The 19,130-nt window shown below is 42.7% G+C and overlaps 1 protein-coding gene across 5 annotated transcripts in view; it reads right to left on the bottom strand.

Annotated features, from left to right (window-relative positions):
* LOC143316018 (interleukin-1 receptor accessory protein-like 1) overlaps positions 1-19,130 on the bottom strand; it is a 230,477-nt gene that overhangs the window by 133,635 nt on the left and 77,712 nt on the right. For all 5 annotated transcript variants that reach the window (XM_076723686.1, XM_076723685.1, XM_076723683.1 and 2 more), the window contains one exon: positions 13,465-13,744. In XM_076723686.1, the coding sequence (XP_076579801.1) occupies positions 13,465-13,744 (280 nt within the window). The remainder of the gene's footprint in view (positions 1-13,464; positions 13,745-19,130) is intronic.

The raw sequence follows: 19,130 nt of genomic DNA, 5'->3' as shown, positions 1-19,130 counted from the left end.
ATGGAAACATATCAGCCCGAGCATATGAGTGACATCATGCGTACTATCCATCTTGTTGCCCCTTGCGTCAGTGTTTACCTGAGATGGGATCCGAATGTCAACCAAGCTTACGTCAGGATGTGGAGGGCAGATGTAAAGCCGGCCAACAGCTCTCCTGAGAGAGCACATACGCAGCAGTTAATGCAGCCTGGCATGATTGGATGTGCCATGTCCCTTTAGTGACGGATGTAACAATGGCTTTAGACAGGCAGGAAAAAGTCTGGTCAACATCAAATAGTGGCTGAGAGCAAGACAGGTCCAAGTCCAAACTGGCACCAGGCTGAGAAAAGTCGGAGGGGTCAGAAAAGTGGTCTTGACACCGAGCTGGAGACGGAGATAGGACGCAGGTGTGAACCTACATCAGACCTCAGCACTACCTCACCTGTCCACTGAACCAAGATTAACCCAGATCAGGATAGGGTCGGCCCAGTTATCCTAAATCGGTACTTTATTGTCCCTGCATTATTTATGGAGAGAGCGAAGGTCATAGTGAGCGGTGGGAAGAGTGGGGCTCCCACTTGTAGCGCCCGCTCATAACTCACCTGTCAACTCTTGCGCCGAGCCCGGGATGATTAAGCACCCCGGCAACCCAAATCTGACTGTGGGCCAACTTGCACCTACTTAGCCTCTGTCTAAGAGTGTGGCACTTGTCTGCCATGCTGGAACAATCGACTCCTGCCTCAATTATAACCCATCCACCTCTTCTCCCTCCCTGTCTCTGCTTGTGGTTTGTCTTTGTCCCTGCCTCCACTTGCCCTTTTCTCTCTTGTCTTGTAGTGCGCAATTTCTCAGGGAGTAACACACACACACCTCTGTGGTTAATTTAGTTTTGCCACGCTGTGAAAAACACGTTTGGACCCATCTACACACTTGTATCCTCAAATACGAGCAAGCACCTGCAAATGCTAAATAAAGACAGACAAGCAATATCTCTGCCTTTTGCCGTGTGTAATCCTTACAAGCCCAGCTACAAAGAAAGCGCAGCCTGAACTTCACACATTCACACACTAGTTTTTTATGACAATATGAAGTAATAGAAAGTAACATCAGACAAATATGACTGACTAATATGATTATAAAGCTTGCTTCACATTGTACACATTGGCTCCATCCTTTTTTCGATTAAGAAATTCAGTCCCAACTTTGGAGGCAGATTAAAATATATCTCATTGTGCAGCAAACAGACTTTTTTTTTTTTTAAACAGATGGTTAGAAGAAGATGGACGATTCTGATAAACAGGGGTAAATGTTGTTTAACAGTCTGGGTTTGGATCTGCAGGTTTATTTTTCAGGAAAAGCAGATGCTTAGCTTTGTGACTTCAATGTAATGTAATACATGAGAGACAAAAATTAGGGCTGGCGCTCTTGTAGAATTTAAAGGCATAAAACCAAGCTGAATTGTTTTCCATTCTGTATTTTCATTGCAATTGTTAGAAACCAATGGAAACCCTTGGAAGACCCCGCAGAGTGCCCACTGGTAAAACTACTATTCTACAAAAGCACAATGCAGTACATACACGTACCACTCCAAAAGCAATCATCTCATCCCAAAAACCTACATTAACCCAAGAACTTATTTCCTATCAAGTCTCAGAGTTCCTCCAAGCCTTCCCTTGAGTTGTGTGTCTCAAACTGACAGCAGCACTTCTCGTGTGCAAACGCATTAGTCAGTCATTTCCCGGCCGATGCCTTCAGGGAACTCATTTTCCATTCCGCGACACCCTCGACTCATCGTTATGCTAGCAACCTGATTTCATAACAAGCATAAACAATTTGTCTCCACTGTATTCTCTTCTAACTCCGTCATGACCTTATTCATTGGTCCCCAGGCCATCTGGGGGTAATGTATGAGCAGCCATACCGCTATGCATATCAAATACAAAGCATCTCACAGAAGCAATGCTGCTACTGGAACGGGCTGTTTCACTGAGGGTCAAACAGCCTTCCAGAAGCTGTAGTGGCTAAGAGCTAGCGAAGAAGATACAACATGTACATAAAACCTTAACCTTTCGGATAAATTTTAGTTTTTTTTTTTTAAATGATGCCACAAGAGCAGTGAGATCCAAGTTAAACAGTAAGCTGCAGCTGAACAGCTAAACAATGAGCTGAAACTCACCATGAAGCTCTGCAAAGCCGAGGGAAGCTGATGATTCAGGTGATAATTCAGGGTTCATCGCTAAAGATGGCCCCGTTCACACTGTCACACTGTTTTCTCACTGTTATTTGACATACTGTCAGAAAAATATCAATTAGGACCATTGCAAAAGGTGCTGTTTATGCTTTTCAGGCAGCAGTTTGCTCATATTTTGCATCAAAAGGTTGTTCAAAGCATTAACAGAGAATCTTTTAATCTTCATGGGTGTAGAACTTTATTTTAGATTTTGTGTTGGAGATTAATCCTGAAATGAGCTAAAAAGTGGTTTATGACTGATTTTGAGGCAGAATGTTCATTTCTCATGGAGTTAATAGCGACATTCGCTTTTGAAAAATAAACGAAAAGCCAGTCCAAAGGTGATGATTCCTTGGTTTTCAGTTTTTTCTCTTTCAGTTTTATGAAATTCTGGTGAAGTTTCTGTCCCAGCCACTTTTCTATTCTACCCTCACCCTTAGGATTCAGGCGAGCTGTGAGTTCTCTCCTATATCGCAGTTTGACTGATAGCTGCGGTATTGCAGATGTCTCGCTTGGAGCTCCGGCGTTCACAGTCCACGGGGAACGGGGAGGGAAGGCAGTGCAGGAGGGGGAGGGGGAGGAAAAGTTGGCTGTGGTGCCAAAGTGATTGTGCTTGGGGAATGGTATTTCTGACATTTGTCTGGCAGATAAAAACCACCATCAGATATGAGGAAGAGAAGGTCAGTGTCCCTGCTATCAGATAGCAATGGTTTGGCATCTTGTTTGATGACTTCCTCCGCTCAGTGTGGACCAGGAGAGCCAAGAGGCTGGATATATGGGGAGGTGACGCTGAGGATATGACTGAATAACATCTGTGGAAATATTTAACCTGGATGTTATTTTGCACTCCCTGGCATGTTGTAAAAAATGAACTGAAATGAATAAAAATCTTCTATATGCTGCATGAGTGTCTAAAATAAACAGAAGATGCTGAAAAATAAATAAAATTGGCCATATGTGACTTTCTGCTCCATTGTCCTGGTCAGTCATGCAGATTGAGATCTCAGACTCGAGGTTTCCCAGAAGAAAAATAAAAATCTCCACAGCCAACCTTCTCCCTCTTTGCTCCCTGTAGCCAGGAGCCATTTGAGCTCGGCTTAATCAAATGGAATCGAGCATGGGACAAATGTCCAATCAGAGGGAGCGTGAAGGGCAAGCGCTGCAACTGGGTGAGGCCGTTATGCAGGCACATGGCGGATTACACTTACATTCCAGTTTCTCCGAAGAGCACCAAACGAACATCTAAATGAACATCAAGAATCAGGAATGTCGGCCACTTTTGCTGAGCAGTTGAATAAATACGGCCAATACTGATTCAATATATTTGAGTATTATATATTTTGAGTTTTTGACTTGATCCATAAAAATCCCCTTTTATATAATGACATATGGAATGTAAAAATATTTTTTGCATGTTTTGTAGTGTTAAAGAGACCAATAGCACCTATTCTGTATTTGCCTTCGGACTATACATCATATTTGTAATTGGCACATAAAAGTGAACATAGATTAGTTGTGATTATAAACAGAACAGGGACCATTATTCAAAATACTCCATGCATCTAAACACAGCAAGTAACATGACTTTGCAGTTTGGGCTTCACCTCCTGTGGCTTGTTAAGCAAAAAAAAAAAAGAAAAACAAAAGAAAAAAGGGTTTTTCTGCCAACTCTAAATGATCTGCCTGGAAATTAAAGAAGAGGAAGCACCAATGTTGATCTTGTCCTTCACTTTGAATAATTCAGTGTTGTGTCTTCCTCACATTGACAGTACAAGCCAATATGCTTGCCTGGGTCTTCTAGAATATATCAAGTGTCAGTCAATGTTATGGAACGGAATTGCTCCTCTGCGGCATGCTAAACATCTGCAGTTTTAGGTTCATTCGAATGCTGAAATGTCCACATTAAGGGGAAACAAGCACTACAGTTAGAGCATGAGGCCTTAAATACGCCGGAGCTGCCATTAGGAATGTTTTATTTATTTTTTTTTTTTGCGGCTATAGCATACTTCTTGTTATAAGGTGTAATCATATTTTCCGGCACTAAAAGCACATGTTAGTGGGGGGAGCATCAAAGACTGGGGTGGAGAAATGAATTGATTGTGGCTGAATGCAGCAGGGCAAACATTTAACATACAAATGCAAACAACTCTGAATGCATGCAGGCAAAATCATTGTTATGCAAATGAATATGAATCCAGCCCATTAACTGCATGTATGGTACAATATGACTATTCACTCACTGAATCAGCTTCCTCTTATTATCGCCTGTATTTGTTACATCTGTTGGCAATACAGCAGTTCGTGTGTTGATGACAGTGATGTACTATAATGCACACATGAAAGAGTTTGAATGCGGATCAGCGAAAAATAAAGAAAAAAACTTTTGATTCACAAATTAACAGCATTATGAACACATTCAATTCCCATTTGAGTGCTAGATGAAAGTCTGTAACCATCCAGCACCTGGCCCCAAATCGGTTCCATGTGCACCCTCTTCTTTGACACTGCCATTGTAGCGTCACACGTCCAGAGAGAATATCTGGCCAAGTTCACACCGCCACATCACACGGCTGAATAAAGCATAGTGTGAAAGGTGGACTGAGCCCAAACAGCAGCCCATACATCATCAGACAATGGTTGCTGGAAAACAGCTTCTACTAAACCGCACAGAGCCAACTAAAAGGCTGTCCAAACACTGTGTCGACAGAGCAGTCTCTCCATACAGGTGTAAAGAATACTGAATATAGGGGAACATCATCAATAACCCCTGGCTGCTGGATGAAGCAGCTTGGCAAATCCATATCACACAATTATCTAAAACCCCACCTGGGCACTGTGAATAACTGCTGCCAGAGATTTGGCACCAACTCTCTCGTAACCTCTTAAAGCAGTAATGTGAGATGCTCTTTTCTCTCATCACTCACTGCTGTGGTGAATCTGTGCTGTACTACTTTCTTGGATGATCCTTTGATGAAGTTTATGCAGCTCAGGCATCACGGCTGTCACAGCACAGATCTTGTAGATGTATAAAAAGCAGTACCTTTGTCGGTTAGCAGTCAAGCTCCAGGGACAGCAATGCTGGTTCACCACTGATCTGTTTGTCCACCACTCAATCTTTTGCGTAGTCCTCAGAAATCAAATGCTAATGTCTTTATTGAACCCTTCAATTATTTTACTGTAATGGCACCATGAGGTTAAAACTTTCAGTTATCCATCAAAGCATTTCTACATCCACTTTGAATTGAATTGAAATTTGGTGTAAACATTCATGGCACAGAGCAACCCTGCAGGTAAAACTTTCAATTTGTTCAATGCTTTATGGCTTTATGTTTTCTGCAAGGAAGCAAATATTAGCATGCTAAACTACACTATTTTTCTAAATTTATGGACAGTAGTAAAACCTCAAGGAAATGCCATTTCCTCTATGTTTTAATAACTTCCCATTTCTTGGTAAAACTGGACAAAAGTTAGAAGGAAATTCTAGATTAAGACAAAAGGTAAATTGGGGGCAGGGTATGTTTTAAATGTGGTGAGATTATTGGATGAAAAAGTCTTCCTTCCTTTCATTGTGACTTCAAAACCTCATCAATATGTGCCCCAGCACTGCACGGCACTTAGAAATAAACTCCATTAATAAACATCCATCAGGGCGCCATTGTTATAGTCCTCCTCGCCGAAGCCATTCCACAGAGCAACAGCTAACTGATTGTCTCCTGCCAGCTAGCTTATAACACAAACACCATCCTTATATTATACATCATCCATAACCCCTGGCAGCACAAACCGTCGCTGCCGCTCCTTAGTCTAGCGTCTCTCATTGGCTTTGACAGCTGGGCTGGATCAATTGGACAGGCCCTGACTCAGGCTGAATGACAGAGTGTTCCAGACGGCCCATTCTGACTGTCACTTCCCTGAGAGATCACCAGCCACTCCTGCCCACGAATACTAACACAGTCAACATGGCTGCGGTCTGGGACGGGTGGGAAGCGCTTTTTAATGCGTGTCTGTTCCCCGTGCAAGTTCTTGGTGTGTGTGTGTGTGTGTGCAAAGGTGCCAGACGAGGTGCAGCGGTTGGGGTTTAAATAAGCGAACGGACGCACACACATGCACAGTCGCTCCTTCGTTATCTTCCCCTTCCCGTTGTCCTTTGCTGGTGACAGCCCAGGCATTGCAGGACATGCAGGAAACCCATTAATAAGGCCAGGACAGTGGCAGCATACCAACGTCGGTGAAAAGGGTCAAAGGTGAAACATTAGCTACCTGTCAAGAAATGGGATCCACCCTGTGCTGCTACATCTGTCCTTAATCTGACACTGTAATCCCTGCTCTTTCCACTGCAATCAATGCGCTGTGGATGTCTGTTTGGCCATTTGTATGCCTATAACTGCTGAATGTATGTGTGGCGCATGCTTAGGTCTGTGCTCGTATCTGCTCGAGTGAGAGGGAAAGTCTCTTTATGTGCTGATGTAGCTGCTCAGAGTGTGTTAACTGTTGTGAAGCTAAGAAAATTTTTGGCATTTAAAGATCAGATAAAGATAAAGATTGCCTCATTTGACCTGCTGCTGTCATAATACAAACAACTCTGTTCACTAAGGGGAGACGTTTTTGGAAACTGACAACTCAGAATTCAACATATATTGAACAGTTCATGAGTGAACAGTTAAAGATTCCGGTGGAGCAACAACTAACCAGATGTAAAGCTGGAGAAACACCTACAAAGCCGAGAGACCTCACATGTGATAATTTTTCAACATCAATTTTTTTTGTTGATTCAAGTGATGTTGCTGAGCAATCCCCGAAATTCATGCATGTGATTGTCCTGATTGACGTGCATCAAATCAGTTTGCCTTTCAAAGCTATGCTGCGTTTGAGCATGAAAGGTGTAGCAATGGGGAAAACGTGCCGCATTAGGATCAGAAGGTGGATGGAGAGATCACGCACAGAGCGGGCGGTGATGGAACTTCATAAGCTTGAAGTGAATGTCAGGTGAGCTTGGTCATAAAATAATACGCAGTCACTTGCAGCACATTGCACCACTTTAGCGCTGACACACGTGATGTAGACGGTCCTGATTGAAGTCGACACACTTAGACACTTACTTTGAGATCACTGGTGAACCATTTCCAAACATCTACTCCATGTTCTTCCTTTATCTTTTCATGATTATCAACCAGACCAGCTTTTACTTGGCTGTCTCTGCTGTCAGTGAGGTATAACATAGCAGGAATTAGGAACTTTGTAATGCAAATAGGCTTACAGAGACACTTGCAGCAGCGCCGGGGACTTAGCGGTGTCCTCTCAATACCCGGATGGCCCGCGCGTGAGTGTGTATGTGTGTGTGTTTTCTCCCTACAGTAAGTGACACACTCCGCGACTGCAGATGTTTTCGCTCTGCATACGGCAGAGGTCCTTGGGGTATAACATCTGAGACACCTCGATTTGACACACACCACTGCTCATCTTCTCATCTCTACTCCCTTACGATACAGTATGTGGTGATCCCTCCATCATATGTTCATAATGTATGTGGGTCTGTGTGTGTGCATGTGTGTTTGCGCTCTGCAAGAGAGGAGGAGAGACAGGCGTGCATGCTCAGAATGTTGAGTGTGTGCATGTGCACGTGTGTTGAAGTTGGCCTGCTTTTACATACACATTGGAGTTCCTGTCAGCAGCAATGACTTTCAGTGGAGTAGAGAACTGTCACGCTGGTGTTTGTGTGTGTGTGTGTGTGTGTGTGTGTGTGTGTGTATGCTCCCATATGACAATGCCCTCCGACTCCCTTAAGTGCAACCGAGCAAATACACAAAGATGCAAGAAGCGCAGGCACACTGCTGTGTGCGTGTTATGAGAGGCAGGACGGCCACGCGTGTAAATCACAGGTCATAATGTAAAACATGAAACAAGGGAAAAGAGTGCTTGCATTTGCTTGTGTGACAGAGTAACATGCAGAATGAAAGAACTGAAAAACAGAAGAAAAAAAAAAAATCCACCCTATGAGGAATTTCATGTCATATTAAATCTGCTGTTTTAAACAAATGACAAACTGTACCGCTGTGAGATCGCTCTACTTCACAGCGCTCGCACAAAGTCTTCAAACGAGGAACAAACAAGGCAAGTCGACTCTAACGCTAATAACATGTCTCTTGATTAAGATAGCACTTGGAAGTACATGATTTGAATTGGAAATAATTGTGTTTATCTGCACCCTGTTAGCGCATTCTCCCAGCTGCTTTTCAGGCTCAGAAACTTCTTTACTAACTGCAAAACTTATGAAGATGTTTGAGCTTTTTTTTTTTTTTCTCGCAGTGCAGATGCGACTCTGTCATCTGTATCATGCTGCACGGTGTTCAAGCTGCTCGCAAAGCCTACTTCCATTATACTTCACAGGGCTTTCTGTCACAGGGGCAGCACGCACTGACATAGATGCCTGTAGCTGTGTTGCTCATGTGACATTTGCTGTGTCTTTACATTTGTCAGCCTGGCAGTAATAATGGTTCAGGCAGAACAATGCAGTTGTGAAGATTTTTCTAGCGAGATATATATGGCATATAATGCTGTTATGTAATCAAATTACAGTTACTAATGAAAATGTTGGCGATTACAAAGGGGTTACAGGTGAACATAGAATTTGCTAGAGTATAGTAACATTCATGTTGTTTCTTTGCATCTTTTTGCTGTGCTGGAATGCTGTCTTTTGGCATATTTCAGGTCCATGGAGTTCGACACCATCAAGGTAAGGATGGCTTACATGGAGCTGTCTCTGCATCCAGACAGGCTGCAGCCATTGGGCAGTATGCGGCCTTGAGCCTTGTTTTTGATTGGGTCTTGTCCTTCAATTTGCACTGCCACGCATCTGCCAATCAAATCAGTGCCCGTGTCTTTGGACAGCAACGCCTTTCAGCGCTGGAAACTCAACGAACGCTGAAATGCTTGATTTTTTTTTTTTTAATTACAGTTTACTTTGAATCATCAACAGAGTTTCACTCAACAATAACACACTGGCCTCCAAGGGCCATGGTAAACTGGCAGAAGCGCTGCAGCGGTGTGTGTTGACTGGCTGCAGCCATCCTGCTGTGGGTGTTTTATGAATATTCTGCCTAGTGCAATAATACCTGTGACAGACAACTGGCAGACAAATGTTTTCCCTGGTATCTGCAGAGCCTGCGGACAGGACTGCCAGTCCTTATAACACTGATACCACATGAGAGTCATATCAGAAGCTCACAGTTCACTGGCTGCAGCAGAATGTATGTTTATATATGATATGATACTGGTATTGTTGGCACTGTATATGTATTTATGATGTTTTGTTCTACACAACCCTCACTATACTGTATGATATTATACATTCAAACTGTAAGTGTGAAAAAAGTCATAAGCTACAGTATAATACACAACATAATTAAAGAAAATACTGCAATATTTCAAAATGTTGGAGTGTTAGAAATTAAATTACGTTAAATCCTTAAGATGTTAATTAAAGTCACCAAACAAACCAGATGTGTTCAAGGTCCCTATAGGGATATTGTAGAATTATTATACGAGGCTTGAAATGAGGAAAGCTGGAACATTAGTCATCCTACCATACTGTAGTTTTTTTCTATTCATTAGTGAGCATTTGTTGACAGCGTTTCCCACCTGCATGCATTTTTAATGCAGGCTGTTCAATGATATCCCTGTTTAACACATCCCCTGCCGCTTCGTGACAGAGAAACATGGTCTATGACAAATTTTACTTTTGTATGTGCAGGAAAATTTCCATAGAAGGACTTAGGATTTGGAAACACAAATGTTCATATCGTTATATTATTCCACTGGAGGTTGATCAAAAAAGAACGTTAAAGTACTGCCTGGCTTTAATCCACACACACCACGCCGATTCTTAGTGTGAAATAGTAAATGATGACAAATGCGACCACAAAAGACAGTGAAAAGATCATTTCTAGAAGTTGTCTGAGGACAAGAACTTCAACACTCATGCGTAAAATTCTTGGGTACACTAGTCTCTATCAATACTTGCCTTGAGACAATAATGTCACGGGAGCCCATCGTGACTGGGATTGAATTGTTTTAACATGCTCAAGTATGAAATGCATCCAGTGAGAGATGATTTATTGTTGTGCTGTGATTCATTCGTTCCACCGCTGAGCGCTCTAATTCCCTCGGTCCCTTCATGTTTCAAAAAGGGTGAGGATCCTCAAGTAAACACACTGCCAAGAGCCTAATCCAAATGTGATATGTTAACATATGCAAGCACCGATCATCTATAGGACCCACACTGCTGAGAGAAAAGAGAAGAGCAATCCTCTGATTTGGCTGCGGTGACTGGAAATTGAAATGAGTCACGTCGCCGCTATGTGGTTGAATCCGTTCCTGCAATTTTGAACACGGTGTCAGCACTCGGGCGAAAAATGGGGCGAATCAGACAAAAGCAAATGTGGTCGCAAACGTCATACTGTAGCCAATTCTAGGTTAATAGCTCAGACTTTGAGAGCAATATTTCAGCCGTACTTTGGAGTGGCTCTCTTTGATGGCTGGCCGTTGAATAACATCCTGTGACGCGCACAGGTATATAATGTGTTTTCTACCATGAATAGATCCAGTTTTAGTCCATAGGCGGTACGGGAAAAGCAATCAGAAGCCTGTTTCCTTGAAACCGTTGCTCTGTCAGTCATCTGAACTGAGCACTGGCCTTATTATTGTGGCTCCACTCAACAGAACTTGCAGTATATGCTAATACAGGGCTATAAATCATTGTAATTTGATGGTCCCGTGTGGTCAGTTCTGATGCATTGCTATGCACTTCAGAACGCTGCATTAAACTAAACATGTGAGACACACATGCACACACACACACACACACACACACACACACACACACACACACACACACACTATCCAATAAACTAATCCTCCCAAGCCTTTTAAGCACGCCCTTCCCCCTGTTAAAAGCTACCGTATGCTGCTGTATAGAGCTGACTAATGAGCCAGTCAAGGGAAAACGCCCTTTACCTACAAGGTTAATAAGTTATTACTATATAATAAAGCATGTGAAACTCACATTATTCACATTATCAAGCTTGTTTCTTCAACTCAACTGATGCAAAACTGACAAACACCTTGTGACAAATGGATGTTTTCCCCTTTATTTTTTAGACTTTTGGTGCAATTAACTTGAAGGAAAGTATATTCAACGAGGCTTGATTGATTTGAAAATCACTTTTAAGATGCGGCAATCAATAGTTTCATATGAACAATTGGCCTAATGACAGTGTGTAATGTGAAAGGTGTCAGTTTTAAAATAGTATTGGTGTCGTTCAGCTCTGATGAAGCCACTATTCGCTAGCTGCCCAGCACCAACGACTGACAGACAAGGTTAGCAACTAGCGCGTCAACATAGTGGAGCACCCAACCAGCTAAAAAGCTACATATTTCCCTCGGGAGATGGTGGAGACCAAATCAGAGCTGAAAGGAGAGTCAAATCTGTCAGGTGGCCAGAAACATGACTCTGATCAACTATAGAATAAGCAAAATAAAATAAAAAGTAAACTGAATATCTTGAGTTTTGATGGACAAATCAAGATGTCATCAAGGGATTTTTTCCCCTCTATCTCCTCATTAATTGACTAGTGATGGTAAACATGGTGGTATTTAAGAACAATTCATCTACATGCAATCACATCATGGTCTTACTGCGTGTATGTGTTTTCTATAACACTGTGTAGGTCTGAAGACCCCCTGCTGCGTCGGATGCCTTGATTAGCACTGAAAATCAGTGGAGCTGATTGTAGCGTCAGTGCTGGCATTGTAAATAAAGGTCAGAGCTGTAAATATTCCGCTTGAGTGGCAAATATTTAAAGTTGGAAGTTGAGCATTAAAAGTAAACATGCCTGTCCTAACTCTCCAGTGTGAAAACAACTATGGGTAACAATAGCCCAAAGAAATACCCGCAGAGAGAAATCCTGTGCGATTGAAAGAAACTCTGCATTTGGAACTATTGTTATTTCTCTCCATGATGGGCAAATAAGTGTTGCCCCTTAATTTGGTTCTGAATGATGGAGACTGGCGACAAAGCAACACCACTCGTCCAAATCAAACCTCACGGCTCTACTTTCTGCATGATTACACAATAACTCTGAGCTGACTGATTGTCTACCTCCAGAAAATGCTGCCAACGTCATTGAATAGAGCCATGAGAATTGCTGGACTGGCGCTGCCCGTTTCTATTCACAGTGGCCGCCACAGCAAAGGGGAGGCTGCTAATGGTGATGAATAGTAATGGCCAAAACCTCTTAGAACTGAGCATGTGAAACACAAGGAAACCTATGCTGAATGCAACTGCTCAAGAGTACATTATTCACCCTTTTCTGTCAGTGTAACAAGTGTCCTAAATCGTTTGTGTTTAGGCTGAAATGCGCTGGGTTCTGTGGAATTTCTTGAATTCTGAAAAGATTAGGCTCATATCTATCAGGAAGATTTGTTTCAAAGTTCCCCTCATCCTGTGAAAAAGAAATTGTTATGGGCTCCCAGACAACGCTTTGCCTTTTCTTTCTGACTGGCCACAGACAACCTCCACGTTAATGAAAGCCTGTGCCAATATAAGTGAGGAAGCCAGAAATTTCACCACATTATAGAACTCATAAATCAAACAATTGTCTACCTCCACCATCAGGCAAGTGGAAAACGGAGATAGTATGAGTCCCTTGCTTTTCTCTTTTTATCTTACCTGCCTTTTCCCTTTCCTCAATCTTCCCGTGCTGAATTACTGGCCATTCTCTTTCATCTCACTGCTCATTCTTTCACGTTTTCAGAAAGACGGACATGTGAGGGCTGAAGAATTATGGATTTACCAATCGTACCTAATGGCTTACTGTCCCCCAGAGGAGAATAAAGAAATAATTTAGCATATAAAGGGAAGCAAAGGGGCCTTACACTGTTAAGATGATGCTCTGTGGACCAAGGACCAGTACTCTTTTGGCCGCAGATGAGAGGCTTCATTAGAAATCAACAGGGGAGGACTTAAACATAGCACTCCTCATGCCCGCAGGGCTACAGAAAATGTTATTTACCCCACTATTTTACAGACACACTGCTGCCAAAACAACTCCAAAATGTTGGAAGAGTTTATGATGGATGCTTGCTCCAGATGAAAGCAAAAACAATAAAAACAACAATTTGCATTTGATTGCAGTGAAGACAGCAGTTTACAGTATGTCTCCAGGTAATGCCTGTCTATAAAAACCAGAGGAATTTACCTTAATACGCAGGAATAGTACCCCACATCGTCCAACTCTGCTGGTCGGAACCATATGGCATCTTCCTCCTTGCTCATCCTTGTGCCGTCAAAACTGATGGGTTCCTCGAAGTCCCCGTGTCCCGCACTTTTGTACCACATAAGGCTAAGTCCGGCGCTCTGTGCATGGGTGTAGTTGGCCCGTATGTATCCATAGAATAAAGCACACTTAATCCGTACAGGTTCCCCCACGAGCACCTTGTATTTCAGGTAGTCCACTGACCAATCTGTGCAGCCTTCCACTGAAAGAAAAGGAAGAGGAGAGAAAAGGCAAATTAATAAGGAGTTATGAGAAAAAAAAATTGTAATCATGAAAAGGGTATGTGGCAACCAGGACAAGACCACTTTCAGTGCTGGCATCAGTCTGTCTGTTCATGTGCTTTGCCAGCAATGCTACAATCAATGCCACAATCAATCAAGATGCTCTTTTCCCCCATGCAGCGATGATCTCTAAAATGTCTCCTTTTTGTGTTTCACAAGAACATGCAAACCAAATGAGGCCATTAGTAGCAAGGACGGGCACAAGGCCGGGCTCAAGTTGCCCGAGCAACAGCCCATTTGCCCTGGTTGGCTGAGCTGCTTCTGGAGGGAAAAAAGAAAGAAGATTTTTTTTTTTTTTTAGTTTTGCTGCATTGTTTGAATTGCCTGCATTGCATTGTGGCTGCATAAATAAGAGTTGATCACAATTGCTGACCAGCCAGCCACCATATGGGGAGCAGGGTTAGGGTTATTTTTCTCAGGTTAGAGCAACAGCCCCTCAAAATGTCTGTGAATGGGACTAGTGCATATACACACCTATAACATATGACTTCCTATATGCATTCACAGCAAAGGTAAACCGAGCTCTCAACATATCAATTGCTGCCAGCATTGTCCCCTGCCCGGCCTGGCCTTCACCTACAAACATTACTGTATTTGTATTTGACCCATGTGTCACATTCTCATATATAAATGTACAGTCTACTGCCAATAAACTGTGCATAAGCACCATCACTATACCTTCAAATGGCAACGATGGCACTCATCGACATTGTACCTGAGAAAATTGGAAGCTTCTGTGAGTCTGCATTGCGAAAGCTATCTGACTATCAGGTCTCAAATGCTGTTCTCAGTCATATAAATGGAAAAAGCGACTCGTCTCATATTGCACCGCTGCACGCGACAAGGCTGAGCAATTGGGGTCTTCCTGTTAAAACATCTAATAAAAGCCACCAACTGTCAGTCAAACAAGTTTCAAAGATCGAATAATAACTGCATTATTCATGCACTGCAGGCAAAGGAACGGCTCAGACGTTTTTCCCCATCTTTGGGTGCATGTATATGAAATACATGAGAAATAGCAAATATTAAATTGACACTTAATCCTTATCAAATTCTCACACACCAGTGAAAACTCACAAAGGCAACACAAAACTCCTGCGTCCCTGATTGAGACTTTAACACAGAGTGACTTGTGTAAAGAGACAGAGGCACAGTCAGCAACGCATTTTGGTTGTTTTTTTAATAACAGCGTTCCCACAGAAATGGGAAGAGAGTGACATTCAGGTGACATATCGGGAAACAAGCCTGGTGGGTCGGCTCAGGTTTTCTGACCTGCAGGTTCAATTCAGTGGATCTGATCAGCGCCTCCTCGGACTGACAGCTTTACAGTAAGGTTTACAATAAAATGGCAAGTGACTTTATGGGCACAGTCGGCCATGATGACAGTGACTGGCGGTTATGTCTGCATAATTGCCCTCACTTTCATCCCCAGGTGGATTCCTCACATTGATTCTTCGGTGCAGATAGCTTTCGTACTTTTTCAACCACAGCTCAGGATAACACGACATGATTTTGTGATTATCTTTTTTTAAATCAATGACTTGACTATTGTAAATGAAAAACAAATATGGACACTGCATTTTTAAAAACATCAGCTCATATCCCTACCAAGCTTTAGAAGCTTTATTTCAGTTATACTGTATTTTTGTTAGAATATCCACCGTAAGCATATCTCTTGAATCAGATAAAAGCGACTGAGCTTAAAGAGGCTTTTGCTACCACTTATCTTCCAACATGGGTCTGCACCAAATCAAAAACAACCTCTATCTTCCTTTATCCACTTTTTCCCTTCCTGTTCCTGACATCCTCTTTTCCCTCGCTTCACCTCGCCGCATCACTCTTCCTTTAAAAACAGCTGGCGAGCACAGCTGCCACGGACTCAACAGGCTTCGCTAATTGAGCCTCTATAAATGTTTTATTTAACAAAGAAGCAACTTGGCCGCCAATCAGCGAGGTGCGGTGCGCGCGGCGGTCGCTGGGGCTAACCAGGGGAGGGGTGTTGGCGGGGAATTGATTTAAACATGCTGATTTATGTTATTGTACTGCATCGTGTGGGACTGTAAGGGTCATGCTGGGAGCGGCAGCAACAGTGCTCGTGTGGGTGCTTTAGGAGCCGGAGAAAAGATGAAAAAATGGAAAAGCATACTCAATCGCTTGAGCAGTGAAAAACGAGAACGATAAAATGTCACAGTGAGATGCTTCCAGGGCAGCTGCAGCGGAGTTCAACAGCAAAAAATATGGCGGCTACCAAAAACTTGCAAGGAGCAGATTGTTGTGTCAATCCATCAGAAACAAAGAGAAAAGTTTGATTGTCAGAAGTTGTGTGGAGAAATCCATCGCTGAAGACAAGAAAAAGAAGCCTCAATAGACCAGAATTCAATGCAGTAACATGACATGGTGCCAGGTATGTGGTCTATTTTGATACATATGATTCATTCATTCATGCCATTGGTTCACCACTACTGGCTCCAGCTGGTGATTGGCTCCCTGAAGATGGCAGCTGACTGTCTGCAGTGAGCTGCTGTAGATGGTGCTGCTGCTGCATGAGGGCAGCACTGATGCAGTAATATCTATACAATCATGTGTTCACATGTTAGCACATGATCACACTGTATTTCATTTAGATTTTAAAGTGTCCCGACTTTTTTTTCAACCCTCACTTTCACATGGAGCCGCAGTGACGGTGAACCCTCACGTTCATTTGGAGCCTTTGCTTGATAAACAACGGTTGGTGATAAAGTTTCTGTTTATTAACTTAGCATTTTAATCTATGTTCTCTTGAAGCTGTTGAAAGGCTTTCTGGGTAATACAGGACATCCGTTTAGCAGATGAAGTAGGTCAGAGAAAAACTGGCATAACTACAGAAAAAATGCAGCATTTCATCATAAAACTGGGCCAGGAATCGTCCAAAAATGTAAAAATATACAAGCTGGTAGTATTTGAGGGTGAATGTCTCCTTTAAGCGGACTGAATGTGCCATTAGGCCTCCAATTTCCCTGTTAGGCAGATTTGACAGCTCATTTTACCTGCAGCAGCAGTGCCAAATCTGCAGCGCCTTTCCTGATCCAAACTGATCCGAAATCAGCAACAATAAGTCGCTGTCTCCATTTAATGAGACTCAGAATGCTGCGTTCAGATGCAACGCTCTTACATCACCCTCTAAACCTCTTTTTCATTTCTGCAATTAAGCGGGTCCTCCCAGGGGCGAGACAAAACAAAAAAACAACCTAATTTATAGAAAGAATGAATAACTACCAACAAAATGAAGCAAACACACATGCTGGAGAAGGCAGCGTGCGCTAACCAATGCCACAGTCCTGTCACTGCCACCAAGTCAAACTGTTGCTATGGCAACAAAGGGTCAAACCTCACTTGTGGAGAACTTGCTAATTAGTTTGTGGACGATAATAACTTGAAGGCTTAAGGTAAGACAGCCAGGATGGTTTCACTCCTAATCATGTGTCCTAATTGAGACTCTGAAGTGTTTTACTTTCACAACTAATAAAAGCAGCAGCGGAGTGCAAAAGGTCACGGAAGCAGGCAGCGGCACAAACAGAACAAGATCGGTTTGGCAAAAAGAACACATGAAGTAACAGCTAATCTGTCACACACCTAAAAGACTCAAAGACATTCAAAGACAGAGCCCCACCTGACCCAGCTACTGTCGGTCAGATGAACTATGTAACTCTGGTTCTATGAATTCTGGATCAACACCAGAGCGGATGTAATAAAATGGACAAACTTTCTCTAAATTCTCTCTGGAAAAAGGCAAAAAAAGAGAAGCCAAAACAAAACTATTAGTGCAGGAAAAACAAGACTGGGAGCAGAATCAGCTAGTGTGGTAAAGTACATGTTTGGTCATGGAGCACAAATTCACAGCTGAGCCCCTACTGGCCCCCCTGCCTACCTCAAAGTCCAGTCCAACCAGTTGCTGCGGTAATACAGTGCTTGAAGTGAAGTAGTTGGAGTATTTCACATTGCAATGTAGGTATGTTAACTTCAGTAAAGGATCTGAATGCTGAGGATGAATTTCAAAAGGTCTCTACCGTTCCCATATGCCCCACTAAATCAGTCTTTGCACCCTTAACATATTCTGGTGGCCCAGAGAGAAAAGAAAGAGACAAATTTCCTCACAAGTGGTTTTCACGATGGCCGCACAGACTGGATTTGCTACCAGAAAAAAAAACACAGTGAATGCATCACCGCCCAGCATCAGACAGCCTCGCTCTGTCACTGCCTTTCCCATGAGCACTGCAAATAAACACTCGTCTACTCGTTTTTTTGCTTTGTTTTTTAGTTTACAGCAGAACATTTCCCCTCTTAGTGAGGAAAAGAAATGTCTCACAGAATGAAAAAGAGTTATTCTCATGTTGTCCGAGGACCACTGCTACTACAGCACAGTATATTGTATAATGCAAAATAGCACAAATGCGTCAGCATATGCTTAAATGTGGATATTACAATCTCTGGAATATGTAATTAAATGACATACATATTAGTATGCATCTGATAAAAAAAAAAAGACAAATGGAACAAATGAAAAGTGATAAAAAGTGAAATGGATGATTCCTACTGAAAACATATGCAACATGTAAAAGTGGGTCTCTTCAACAGCGAAACTGCTCTCAGATAAAAGATGCTTTTTAAACCACCCGGAGGCATTCGATTATTGCACAGAGCTTTGAAAATACCCTCAGTTTAACTGAGAAGTTAAAGAAAAAAAAAATAAATAAAAGCGCCTAAATTAATTTCCCTTTAAGGGCGAACTCCAGCCTGGCTGTTTCAAAGGGCCTGCTGTATTTATCTCCAATACCGCCATGAGGAGCTTGCCAGCGCCAATATCTGTTATCTTCCACCTATTCACAAATTGCCCGTTTCAGACTTTTGACAGAGGGTTATCGTTCATTTCAGCAAGTGAGGGGTGGGGATTCTGCATAATCTGTTGGCAGGAAACAAACATGGTACAAAGCCTAATTGAACTCGATTAACATTTCCCTGCTCACCAGATTTCCATTCTGCTGGATCACAATTGGTGAGGGAATTGGCCAATCTGCTGAGTGATAATAACAACTCCGGCAGCTCTTCGGCGCCTGGGACCATCACGCATAAGCAGCGTTCGCGGCTCCGCTACGCATGACCCGTAAGTAAAAAGGGGAGACTCCCCTGAGTGCGTCCAGCGTCCAACAATTCTGTTTGTCAGCTGGAAAAATGGCAACCGGTGACTGTCAGCTGTCATGGTTTGCCAAATGATCACAGAACAAATGTTTGCGCGTCACTCTGCATGGAAAGCGGGATTTAATAGAGGCA

The sequence above is a fragment of the Chaetodon auriga genome, chromosome 23 (assembly GCF_051107435.1).
Source record: "Chaetodon auriga isolate fChaAug3 chromosome 23, fChaAug3.hap1, whole genome shotgun sequence".
Lineage (NCBI taxonomy): Eukaryota > Metazoa > Chordata > Actinopteri > Chaetodontiformes > Chaetodontidae > Chaetodon > Chaetodon auriga.
Note: the sequence above shows the minus strand (reverse complement) of the source record. Positions and strands in the feature narration are given on the sequence as shown.